This window comes from Mobula hypostoma, chromosome 10 (assembly GCF_963921235.1).
Source record: "Mobula hypostoma chromosome 10, sMobHyp1.1, whole genome shotgun sequence".
In the NCBI taxonomy this organism is placed as follows: Eukaryota; Metazoa; Chordata; class Chondrichthyes; order Myliobatiformes; family Myliobatidae; genus Mobula; species Mobula hypostoma.
Window position 1 is genome coordinate 117499606 of NC_086106.1, and position 13035 is coordinate 117512640.

The 13035-nt window shown below is 44.2% G+C and overlaps 1 protein-coding gene across 4 annotated transcripts in view; it reads right to left on the bottom strand.

Moving 5' to 3' along the window:
• si:rp71-46j2.7 (sorting nexin-25) overlaps positions 1-3064 on the bottom strand; it is a 110698-nt gene extending 107634 nt beyond the window's left edge. For 3 of the 4 annotated variants that reach the window (XR_010019550.1, XM_063061097.1, XM_063061095.1), the window contains exon 1: positions 2647-3064. Coding sequence is in view for 2 of the 4 variants with exons in the window: in XM_063061097.1 (XP_062917167.1) it covers positions 2647-2826 (180 nt within the window). In the remaining 2 variants the exon portion in view is untranslated. The remainder of the gene's footprint in view (positions 1-2646) is intronic. The other variant, XM_063061098.1, reaches the window with a different exon arrangement.
• Positions 3065-13035: the final 9971 nt, after the last annotated feature.

Here is a 13035-nt window from a genome sequence, read left to right on the forward strand (position 1 = left end):
GAGCTGAAATGGCGAATGGAAGAAGAGAGAAGGGCAATGTGGAAAAATCAACTTCTTCATCCAACTCTGTTTTAATTTCGAATTATGACAGTCAGTTCAGCTGAGATAACTTCTTCAAATACACTTGTATTTACTCTCTTGTGATGGGCTGGAGATTTTTGTGGGCGGTGACTCAGAGAACCGGGCAAAAACCTGAGGTCAGAGGGATAACTTAAGATGAACAACAACCAAAGAAATAGACATGTTGTGTCTTACACAGAGGAGATTTCAGATGGAGAAAAGAAAGAGCATGATGTAGCAAATCCAGAAATTCTCATAAACAAACACTGACAGTCTCAATAGTGAATCTTAATCCAACATCAGTTCAAAAGAATACTAGGAAGGGAATATCTTGCTTTATAACCTTCATATTTTAGCATTTGTGTTTTATGTCAAAAATATGTTTGTGCTGGTAAACTGAAGTAAAGTCAGGAAGCATCTGTGGGGAGAGAATGAGAATGAATGTTTCAAGTTCAGAACTCTTCATCAGAACTGGAAACAAAATAATTCCAGGCCACCAGTCTTGGACCTGAAACTTACTTTCTCTTCCACAGATGCTGCCTGACCTACTGGGTGTTCCCAGCATGTTCTGTTTTTATTGTTGATTGTGCACACATTACCCATGGAGACCATTTCTCACCCACGCCCTGTTATCAGGGGAATTAGCAAAGTGCACTCTGCAGGGAGGTGGTGGTTTGGTCAATATAGATTCATTAGACGATTGACTGCATTATAGGATAGCATCAGGTACCCAACAGTAATAATTCAAATAACTCAGCCTTGAAAACCCAGAACATGTCTTCTTCCCATTACAATCATTAGACTATAAAACATACTAAACATAATTAGGCCATTTGGCCCACCGAGGTGGATCAGAGCTGATTTATTGTCCGTCTCAACCCCATTCTCCTGTCTTCTCCCTGTAACATTTGACACCCTTACTACTCAAGAGGCTATCTACCCCCACTTCAAATATACTCAATGACTTGGAGCAATGAATTCCAGTTTCACCATCCTCTGGATAAATAAATTCCTCCTCATCTCCGTTCTAAAGAGATGGCCTTCACTTCTGAGGCATTTAGGGAGGAGGCACAAGAGTTTGAAGACCCACACTCAACATTTTAGGAACAGCTTCTTTCCCTCTGCCATCAGATTTCTCAACAGTCCATAAACCCACTGCCTCACTATTCCAAAGTAATGATTTTTAGAGTCATAAAAAAGTACAGCACAGAAACAGGCCCTTTAGCCCATCTAGTCCATGCTGACCCATTTAAGATGCCTTGTCCCAGCAATCTGCACCCAGATCATAGCCATCCATATCCCTCCCACCTATCCAAACTTCTTTTAAACACTGAAAGTAAAATCGCACTTGCACTGGCAGCTCGTTCTACACTCTCACCACCCTCTGAGTGAAGAAGTTTCCCATCATGTTCCCTTCAACTTTTCACCTTTCACCCTTAAACCATAACCTCCAGTTGTTGTCCCACTCAACCTCAGTGGAAAAAAGCCATCATAATTTGTATACTTCTATCAAACCTCCCCTCAATCTATGTTCCAAGGAATGAAGTCCTAACCTATTCAATCTTTCCTTATAACTCAGGTCCTCCAGACCCGGCACCATCCTTGTAAATGTTTTTGGTACTCTTTCAACCTTGTTTACATCTTTCCTATAGGTAGTTGACCAAAACTACACACAATTTGGCCTGCTGAGTTCCTCCAGCATTTTGTATGAGTAGCTTGGATTTCCAGCATCTGCAGACTTTCTAGTGTTTGTGATTTCATCACAATACTCCAAATTAGGCTTTGCCAATGTCTTATGCAACTTTAAAGTAACATCCCATTTTCTGTACTCAGTACACTGATTTATGAAGGCCAATGTGCCAAAAGCTGTCTTTACAACCCTATCTACCTGTGACCAATTATGGACCTGTAGTCCCAAATCCCTTTGCTCTACGCTGCCCTACCGTTCACTGTGTAAAGTCCTACCCTGGTTGGTCCTACCGAAGTGTAACAGCTCACACTTGACTGCATTAAATTCCATCTGCCATTTTCCAGCCTATTTTCCCAGTAGATTCAGATCCCGCTGCCAGCTCTGATAGTCTTCCTCGCCGTCCACTACACCCCCAATCTTGGTGTCATCTGCAAATTTGCTGATCCAGTTCATCGCAATTTTTACTGATTTTTGCACTATACGGCTGCCACAAAACAATAAATTTCACGACATATGTCTGTGATAATAAACCCGATTCATGAAGTCGTGATAAGAGCAGTACAGTATTTGGTTGTGTGATGCTGCTGCGAGTTGAGATCTTCATTGTACTTCACCGGAATTATGCACACAACGATAAATCCCACTCGAGTTATCAACGGCAATGTAACACGAACAACCGCAGAACTCAGAAGTTTTTACCATAGAAAAACTCAGATCATTCACTGATGACTCGGTACCAATAACAAGCGGAATGCAGCGTTAAGAATATTGAACTTTCGGATCCCTTGCAGAACTTTGAAAGGAGTGGGCACATAGGTGAGAGGGCATCGGCAGCACTTCCTAACTCCTCTCCCGCTCCGTGTAATCGGGCGCGCTACAGAAGACACAGCACTCACCGTACTCTCCGGACAAGCACCGCCGCCGGCAGCGCTGTTATCCCGCTCGTCGAAGGCACCCTCGGCCGGCCAAGGGGCGGCCCAGCAGACGATGCACAGCCCCAGTAAGACGAGGTCCCACTGGAAAAAGAAAACGGCGATCATCAAGATCCCGAACAACAGCCCGGTCCGCCACATCATGACTGGGAGCCGGAGGGCAAGGGTTCGGCGGCTTTGCAGGAAGGAAAACCACAAGTACTATCGGCTGATTCCGAGCAAGCTTGGGAAGAGATCGTCCTCGGAGAAAGTGCGGTGAGCCGGTACAGCTCCGCCACCAAGAGATCACCAGCTTCCTCGCCGCTGGAGGCGTCTCGACGATGCCTCCTTTCAGAAGTAGGAGGGGCTTGGTGTGTCAGTAAAGTCAGCTGAGTAAAGATTGAGAACCCCTTCCAGCTTTCTCTTTTTCTTCATCTGGAAAACCTCTACACAGCTTTTTAAAATTCCAGGCTTTAATCGTATCGGTGCCCCAAAAGAGCGTGGTAACCTATCTAAGTGACTATCGCCCGGTGTCATCTATATCCACGGTTGATGAAGTGTTTTGAGAGGCTGGTGTTGAAGCTGATCCGCTCCTGTCTGAGGGGCGACTTGGATCCGCTCCAGTTCGCCTACCAAAGCAGATGCTATATCGTTGGCTCTTCACACAGCCCTGGACAGCAAAGATGCATGCATCAGGATGCTCTTTATCGATTACAACCCAGCATTCAATACCATCATCCCCTCAAAACTAATCAGTAAACTCCAAGACCTGGGCCTCAATACCCGCTTGTGTAATTGGATCCTGGATCTGTGTGCTTAGCCCTCTGCTCTACTCGCTTTACACCCATGACTGTGTGGCTAAGCACAGATCCAACACCATAAATAAGTTTGCTGATGACACCCCGCCTCGCCTGCAACCTTCACCGCTGGCAAGTTCAACCGCCGGAGCAAAATAAGGAACTGTCTATTTGCCGCTACCCAGTGTTGGGAATCGTCTCGTCGTATTCTGCGTTCTGTGTAATGAGTCCCGGCCCTACGTCCTGTTTCCAAGGAGGGGTCCGGGCTCTGCCTTTCATGTTCCTGTCTCTCCCTTGACCAAGGCTCTGCGTTCCTGTCTCTCCGTCGACCAAGTCAAGGCTTCGGGTCTCGTCCAGTCCTAGCCACGACCCAAGAACCTTGTCTTGTCCAAGCCATGGCTTTGTGTTCTCATCTTGTCCATGTGTCCCACCCAGCCCAGGAGTACCTTGCCCAGTCTGGTGCTGAGGTTCCCTCGCCTGTGCTGGAGTTCCCTTGTCCTGTCCAGGAGTCTCATGTACAGTCCTGTTGCCTCTCCTGGTCCTGTAGCCAAATCTTATCCTCACCTAGTTCTGGAGTCTGAGCTCGAGTCAAGTCCCAGGATCTGGGTCCTTGCCTAGTCTCTGGCTCGGAGTCCATACCCAAGCCTCGAAGAACCCAAGTCTCATCATGTCTTCGCCTAGATCCGGGGTCCGAGCCCGAGTCAAGACCCAGTTTCTGGGTCCTTGTCCAGTCTCTGGCTCGGAGTTCAAGCCCAGGCTCCTAGTTCCAAGTTCCATGTCCTGGTTCTGCTATCCTAGTCAAGTCCTGGCCTAGGCTCTGTATCCTTGTCTCGTCCAGGGCCTGTGTCATGGCCAGCGTCCTTTCTTCCCCACTTCTATTGCTTTTTTGACTTGCCTAGTCCTGTTCCTTGTACTTCAGTGTCTGTGTCTTGCATTTGGGTCCGCCACCAATGCCCCCTTATGACAGATGTGATAACAACAACCTCTCACTCAATATCAATAAGACCGAGAAACTGATTGTAGACATCAGGAGAGGGAAACCAGAGGTCCATGAGCCAATAATCATCAGAGATGGAGAGTGTCAGTAACTTTAAACTCATTGGGTGTCACTATCTCAGAGGGCCTGTATTTCTTTGTTCTACTGTGAATGTCTGTAAGAAAGTGACTGCCTGTATGAAAGTGAATCTCAGGTGAAATGTATGTATTTTGATAATAAATTATGTTCAACTTTGGCCTGGAAGCTCCAGGATATAGAAAGTGAAATCCTGCTGTGGGAAACTTCAGAACAAAAATTTCTTGGGTATGTGTTCCTTCACCTCTTCGAATATTCAGCTACTAGTTGTAATAATGGAAGAAATAATGTGTGGGCACGTGGCCAAGTGGTTAAGGCATTGGACTAGCGACCTGAAGGTCGTGAGTTCGAGCCCCAGCCGAGGGAACGTGTTGTGTCCTTGAGCAAGGCACCTAATCACACATTGTTCTGCGACGACACTGGTGCCAAGCTGTATGGGTCCTAATGCCCTTCCCTTGGACAACATTGGTGTTGTGGAGAGGGGAGACTTGCAGCATGGGCAACTGCTGGTCTTCCATACAACCTTGCCCAGGCCTGCGCCCAGGAGAGTGAAGACTTTCCAGGTGCAGATCCATGGTCTCACAAGTCTAACGGATGCCTTAAGTTGTAATAATGGAATCATAGGAAAAAGCTAAGGAGATTTGACTGACAGAAAGCTAAGGAACATGGGAAAATCTCCAAGTGTATGCCCAGACTTCATTAGCAACAAAATTCACATCTCCACTTCCAACTCACTCAATAACAAAACACTTTGCACTTTCAATAAATAGAAGTCCCAGTGGGAAAGTGTGCAATACTGGATCTGCTATTAGGGAGTGGGACAGGGCAGGTGACAGACGTTTGTGTAGGAGAACGCTTTGCATCCAGTGATCATAATGCCATCAGTTCCAAAGTAATAATGGAAAAAGATGGGTCTGGTCAGTGGCTTGAGGTTCTAAATTGGGGAAAGGCCATTTTGATGGCATCAGAAAGGATCTGGCAAGTGTGGTTTGGGATAGGCTGTTTTCTGACAAAAGTGTACTTGGCGAGTGGGAGGCCTTCAAAAGTGAAATTTTAATAGTGGAAATCTTGTATGTGCCTCTCAGAATGAAAGGTAAAGACAACAGGTTTAGGAACCTCGGTTTTCAAGAGATATTGAGGCCCTAGTTAAGAAATGAAAAGAAGGTGCATAGCAAGTGTAGGCAGGTAGGAACAAATGAGGTTCTTATGGAGTATAAGAATGGAAGAGAACACTTAAGAAAGAAATCAGGAGGGTTAAAAGAAGGCATGAGGTTGCCTTAGCAGACAAGGTGAAGGAAAATCCTAAGGGATTCTACAGATACGTTAAGAGCAAAAAGATTGCAAGGGACAAAATTGGTCCTCTGGGAGGTCAGAATGGTAATCCATATGTGGACCCAATCAGATGGAGGAGATCCTAAATGCATTTTTTTGCATCTGTATTTACTCAGGAAATGGACATGGAGTCTATAGAGGTGAAGCAGATTGGCACCAATGTCATGGACCCAGTACAGATTACAGAGGAGCTGGTGCTGGCTGTCTTGAGGCAAATTAGAGTGGATACATCCCCAGGGCCTGGCAAGGTGTTACCCTGTGGGAGGCAAGTGCAGAAACTGCAGGGCTCCTAGCGGGGATATTTAAGTCATCCTTAATGACAGGTGAGGTACCGGAGGATTGAAGGATAGCTAATGTTTAAGAAAGGCTCTAAAAGTAAACCAAGAAATTGTAGGCCAGTGAGTCCGAATTCAGTGGGAAAAGTACTGGAAGGTATTCCAAGGGACCAGATAGATGAGTATTTGGATAGATGTTGACTGATTAAGTTCATCTGCCATTTCTTTGTCCCCTATTACTACCTCACCAGCATCATTTTCCAGTGGTCCAATATCAACTCTCGCCTCCCTTTTATTCTTTATTATACTGAAAAACCTTTAGTATCCTGCTTTATATTACTACTAGTTTGCCCTCATATTTCATCTTTTCCCTTCTTATAGATTTTTAGTTGCCTTTTGTTGGATTTTAAAACTTCCCAATCATCGAACTTCCCACTCACTTATATGCCCTTTACTTGGCTTTTATGCAGACCCTCATTTCCCATGTCAGCCACAATTGCCTCGCTCTGCCATTTGAAAACTTCAGCTGTGGGCCATATCTATCAGCGCTTTGAGAATTATTCCCAGAAACTTCAGCCACCTCCATTCTGCCATCATCCCTGCCAGTATCCTCCTCCAATCCAGTTGGGCAAACTTCATTCTCATGCCTCTGTAATTCCCTTTATTCCATTATGATACCGATACATGTGACTTATGCTTCTCTCTCTCAAACTGCAATATGAATTTAATCATATTATGATCACTGCCTCCTAAGGGTTCCTTTACGTTAAGCTGTCTAATAAAATTGGGGTTATTACACAATACCCAATCTAAAATAGCCTTTTCTCTAGTAGGCTTAAACACAAGCTGCTCTAAAAAGCCCCCTTGTAGGCATTCAACAAACTCCCTCTCTTGCAATCCAACACCAACCTAATTTTCCCAATCCTCTTGCATGTTGAAGTCCCCCATTACAATTGTGACATTGCCTTTATTACATGCCTTTTCCATCTCCCATTGCAATCTCAACCCCTCATCTTGGCTACTATTTAGAGGCCTATATATGATTCCCATGTTGGTTTTTTTACCCTTTCAGTTTCTTAACTCCACCCTCAAAAATTTGATATTCTCTGACCCTATGTCACCTCTTTCTAAAGATGTAATTCCATCTCTTACCAACAGAGCCACACCACTGCCTATGCCTTCCTGCCTGTCCTTTCGATACAAAGTATATCCTTCAATGTTAAACTCACAGGTGTGACCTTCTTTCAGCCACAACGTTATACTGACCAATCTCTAATCACACCATAAATTCATCCACCTTATTCTGAATACTATGTGCATTTAAGGGCAGCCCCTTCAGTCCTAAATTCTTCGCCCTTATTAATTTTGCCTCTGTAGTACAACTTAACTTTTTGCTCTGTCTGCAGTTGTACCCAATCATTGGCCTGTCCTTCCTTAAATTCATATTACGTTACTTCATCTGCTTGTAAACCTGCTCAGCTCTATCTTCCTGGTTCCCATCCCCCTGCCATATTAGTTTAATCCACTCCCAACAGCTGTAGCAAACCTGCAAAGGTCGATTGCTCTGGGCAGGTTAAATGGTTTGACATGGACTAGATGGGCTGAAGGGCTTGTTTCTGTGCTGTACTTTTCTATGATTCTATGACTTGGCATTTCGCAAAGGTAGTGCTACGGTTGTTATGGGGGATTTCGACATGCAGGTAGACTGGGAAAATCAGGTTGGTACTGGACCCCAAGAAAGGGAGTTTGTGGAGTACCTCCGAGATGGATTCTTAGAGCAGCTTAAACTGGAGCCTACCAGGGAGAAGGCAATTCTGGATTTAGTGTTGTGTAATGAACCGGATTTGATAAGGGAACTCGAGGTAAAGGAGCCATTAGGAGGTAGTGACCATAATATGATAAGTTTTAATCTACAATTGGAGAGGGAGAAGGGAAAATCAGAAGTGTCAGTATTACAGTTGAACAAAGGGGACTATGGACCCATGAGGGAGGAGCTGGCCAAAGTTGACTGGAAAGATACCCTAGCAGGGATGACAGTGGAACAACAATGGCAGGTATTTCTGGGAATAATACAGAAGGTGCAGGATCAGTTCATTCCAAAGAGGAAGAAAGGTTCTAAGGGGAGTAAGGGGTGACCATGGCTGACAAGGGAAGTCAAGGACAGTATAAAAATAAAAGAGAAGAAGTATAACATAGCAAAGATGAGCAGGAAGCCAGAGGATTGGGAAACTTCTAAAGAGCAACAGAAGATAACTAAAAAGGCAATATGGGGAGAAAAGATGAGATACGAAGGTAAGCTAGCCAAAAATATAAAGGAGGATAGTAAAAGCTTCTTTAGGTATGTGAAGAGGAAAAAATTAGTTAAGACCAAAGTTTTGCCCTTGAAGACAGAAACGTGTGAATTTATCACGGGGAACAAGGAGATGGCAGACGAGTTGAATAGGTACTTTGGATCTGTCTTCACTAGGGAAGACACAAACAATCTCCCAGGTGTAATAGTGGCCAGAGGACCTAGGGTAACGGAGGAACTGAAGGAAATTCACGTTAGGCAGAAAATGGTGTTGGGTAGACTGATGGGACTGAATGCTGATAAATCCCCAGGGCCTGATGGTCTGCATCCCAGGGTACTTAAGGAGATGGCTCTAGAAATCGTGGACGCATTGGTAATCATTTTCCAATGTTCTATAGATTCAGGATCAGTTCCTGAGGATTGGAGGGTAGCTAATGTTATCCCACTTTTTAAGAAAGGAGGGAGAGAGAAAACAGGGAATTATAGACCAGTTAGCCTGACACCAGTGGTGGGAAAGACGCTGGAGTCAAGTATAAAAGATGAAATAGCGGCATATTTGGATAGCAGTAACAGGATCGGTCCAAGTCAGCATGGATTTACGAAGGGGAAATCATGCTTGACTAATCTTCTAGAATTTTTTGAGGATGTAACTATTAAAATGAACATGGGAAAGCCAGTGGACATAGTGTACCTGGACTTTCAAAATGCCTTTGATAAGGTCCCACATAGGAGATTAGTGGGCAAAATTGGAACACATGGTATTGGGGGTAGGGTACTGACATGGACAGAAAATTGGTTGGCAGACAGGAAACAAAGAGTAGGGATTAACGGGTCCCTTTCAGAATGGCAGGCAATGACTAGTGGAGTACCGCAAGGCTCGGTGCTGGGACCGCAGCTGTTTACAATATATATTAATGATTTAGATGAAGGGATTAAAAGTAACATTAGCAAATTTGCAGACGACACAAAGCTGGGTGACAGTGTAAAATGTGAGGAGGTTGTTATGAGAATGCAGGGTGACTTGGACAGGTTGGGTGAGTCGGCAGATGCAGTTTAATGTGGATAAATGTGAGGTTATCCACTTTGGTGGCAAGAACAGGAAGGCAGATTACTATCTGAATGGTGTCAAGTTAGGAAAAGGGGAAGTACAACGAGATCTGGGTGTCCTTGTTCATCAGTCCTGAAAATAAGCATGCAGGTACATCAGGCAGTGAAGAAAGCTAATGGCATATAGGCTTTCATAACAAGGGGAGTTGAGTATAGGAGCAAAGAGGTCCTCCTGCAGTTGTACAGGGCCCTGGTGAGACCATGCCTGGAGTATTCTGTGCAGTTTTGATCTCCAAATTTGAGGAAGGACATTCTTGCTATTGAGGGAGTGCAGCATAGGTTCACAAGGTTAATTCCCGGGATGGCGGGACTGTCATATGTTGAAAGATTGGAGCAACTGGGCTTGTATACACTGGAATTTAGAAGGATGAGAGGGGATCTGATTGAAACATATAAGATTATTAAGGGATTGAACGCGCTAGAGGCAGGAAACATGTTCCTGATGTTGGGGGAGTCCAGAACCAGAGGCCACAGTTTAAGAATAAGGGGTAGGCCATTTAGAACAGAGTTGAGGAAAAACTTTTTCACCCAGAAATTTGTGGATCTGTGGAATGCTCTGCCTCAGAAGGCAGTGGAGGCCAATTCTCTGGATTCTTTCAAAAAAGAGTTAGATAGAACTCTTAAAGATAGCGGAGTCAGGGGATATGGGGAGACGGCAGGAACAGGGTACTGATTGTGGATGATCAGACATGATCACAGCGAATGGCGGTGCTGGCTCGAAGGGCTGAATGGCCTACTCCTGCATCTATTGTCTATTGACTATGAGTCTATGACTCTGTGGTGAGGGAAAGATTGAAGATAGAAGATTCAAGACTGTTTAATGTCATTTCCAGTACATAAGTGTAAAGAAGAAAGAAATAATTGTTACTCCAGATCCAATGCAACATTAAAGTAACATAATAAGATTATAAGAACATGATATTAAAAAGCACAATAAATATAAGTAAATAAGATAGCTTATATACATACACAGATTGATTGTATGTACTGTACATATAGTGACACTAGGCACAGGAGTGTCTGTACATAAGATGGCTCTGACAGGAAATACTTATACTTTTATACTTCATACTTTATTGTCGCCAAACAATTGGTACTAGAACGTACAATCATCACAGCGATATTTGATTCTGCGCTTCACACTCCCTGGATTACAAATATTAAAAATATTAAAAATAGTTTAAAATAGTAAATATTAAAAATTTAAATTATAAATCATAAATAGAAAATAGAAAAATGGGAAGTAAGGTAGTGCAAAAAAAACCAAGAGCAAGGTCCGGATATTTGGAGGGTACAGCCCAGATCCAGGTCAGGATCCATTCAGCAGTCTTATCACAGTTGGAAAGAAGCTGTTCCCAAATCTGGCTGTACGAGTCTTCAAGCTCCTGAACCTTCTCCCGGAGGGAAGAGGGATGAAAAGACTGTTGGCTGGGTGGGTCGTGTCCTTGATTATCCTTGCAGCACTGCTCCGACAGCGTGTGGTGTAAAGTGAGTCCACGGACGGAAGATTGGTTTGTGTGATGTGCTGCGATGTGTTCACAATCTTCTGTAGCTTCTTTCGGTCTTGGACAGGACAACTTCCACACCAGGTTGTGATGCACCCTAGAAGAATGCTTTCTACGGTGCATCTATAAAAATTAATAAGGGTTTTAGGGGACAGGCCAAATTTCTTTAATTTTCTCAGGAAATAAAGGCGCTGGTGGGCCTTCTTGGCAGTGAACTCTGCTTGGTTGGACCAAGTCAGGTCATTTGTGATATTGACCCTGAGGAACTTAAAGCTCTTGACCTGTTCCACTTGCGTACCACTGATGTAAATTGGATCGTGCGGTCTGCTCCTTCTGAAGTCAACAACCAATTCCTTCGTCTTGCTGATATTGAGGGTTAAGTTATTGTCTTCGCACCATGCCACCAGGTTCTTAATTTCCTCTCTGTACTCAAACTCATCATTACCTGAGATACGGCCTACAATTGTTGTGTCATCAGCAAACTTATATATTGAGTTTGATGGAAACTTGGCTACACAATCATGGGTGTACAGTGAGTACAGCAGGGGGCTGAGTACACAGCCCTGTGGGGCACCGGTGCTCAGAGTGATTGTAGAGGAGAGCTTGTCCCCTATTTCTACAGCCTGGGTCCTGTCTGTGAGGAAGTTGAAGATCCAGCTACAGATCTGAGCGCTAAGGCCCAGGTTCCGGAGCTTAGGAATCAGTTTATTTGGAATGATGGTATTAAAGGCAGAGCAATGATAAAGTAGTGGTGGTTGGGGGTGTGGAGGGGTGGGTTAGTCGGTGGAGGTGTTGATCAGCTAAGGCTGCTTGGGGATCTGCTTGGGGGAAGGAACTGTTTTTGGGTCTGGTACTTCTGGCGTGAATACTACAGAGCCTGCTCCCTGAAGAAAGTGAGATAAAACCGAAAATAAATCAACATTTCAGATTAACTTCCTCAGCGTTGTTTGAAATATCCCCATTGTGTCTCTGATAATTCAGTGGTTAGTTCTCTGAGTCAGAAACTGTGGGTTGGACAATATTGATCCCTCAACCAACATCATTAAAGAAGCAACTAGTCATCTCATTGCTGTTTTTGGGACTCTATATTATAAGAAAATAAACATTTCAAAAAATACACATCATTGGCTGTTGTGAATTGAGGTTGGGAACAGCACTGTTCGCACAGTGGCCACTTTATTAGGTACACCTCATTAATGCAAGTATTTAATCTGCCAAATATGTGGCAGCAACTCAATGTATAAAAGCATGCAGACATGGTCAAAAGGTTCAGTTGTTGTTCAGAGTAAATATCAGAATGGGGAGAAATGTGATCTAAGTGACCTTGACCATGGATTGATTGTTAGTGCCAGATGGGATGGTTTGAGTATATTATAAACTCTTGATCTCCTGAGATTTTCACGCACAGCAGTCTCTGGAGTTTACAGAGAATGGTGCGAAAAGCAAAAAAACATCCAGTGAGTGGCAGGTCTGTGGTGAAAATACCTTGTTCATGAGGGAGGTCAGAGGAGAATGGCCAGACTGGTTCAAGCTGACAGGAGGGTGACAGTAACTCAGATAACCACGTGTTACAACAGTGGTGTGCAAAACGGCATCTCTGAACGCCCAGCAAGTTATACCTTGAAGTGGATTGGCCACTGAAGCAGAAGACCACAAATATATGCTCAGGGACCACTGTGTTAGGTACAGAAGGTACCTAATAAAGTGATCACTGAATATATAAATGAGTTTGTAGCAGAGAAGTGGTTTTGACCTTTGGCGGGTTTCTCGCTTTGACAAACTTCTATCAATGCACAGTGGAGAGTATCCTGCCGGGTTGCATGACAACCTGATATGGAAACACCAATGTCCAGGAACAAAAAAAGACTACAAAAAGTGGTGGGTACAGTCCAGTCATTCAAGGGCAAAGCCCTCCCCATTGTTGAGTATGTTTACATGGGCTCCTGCCACGAGAAAGCAGCAGCCATCATCTAAGATCTCCGCCATCCAGACTATG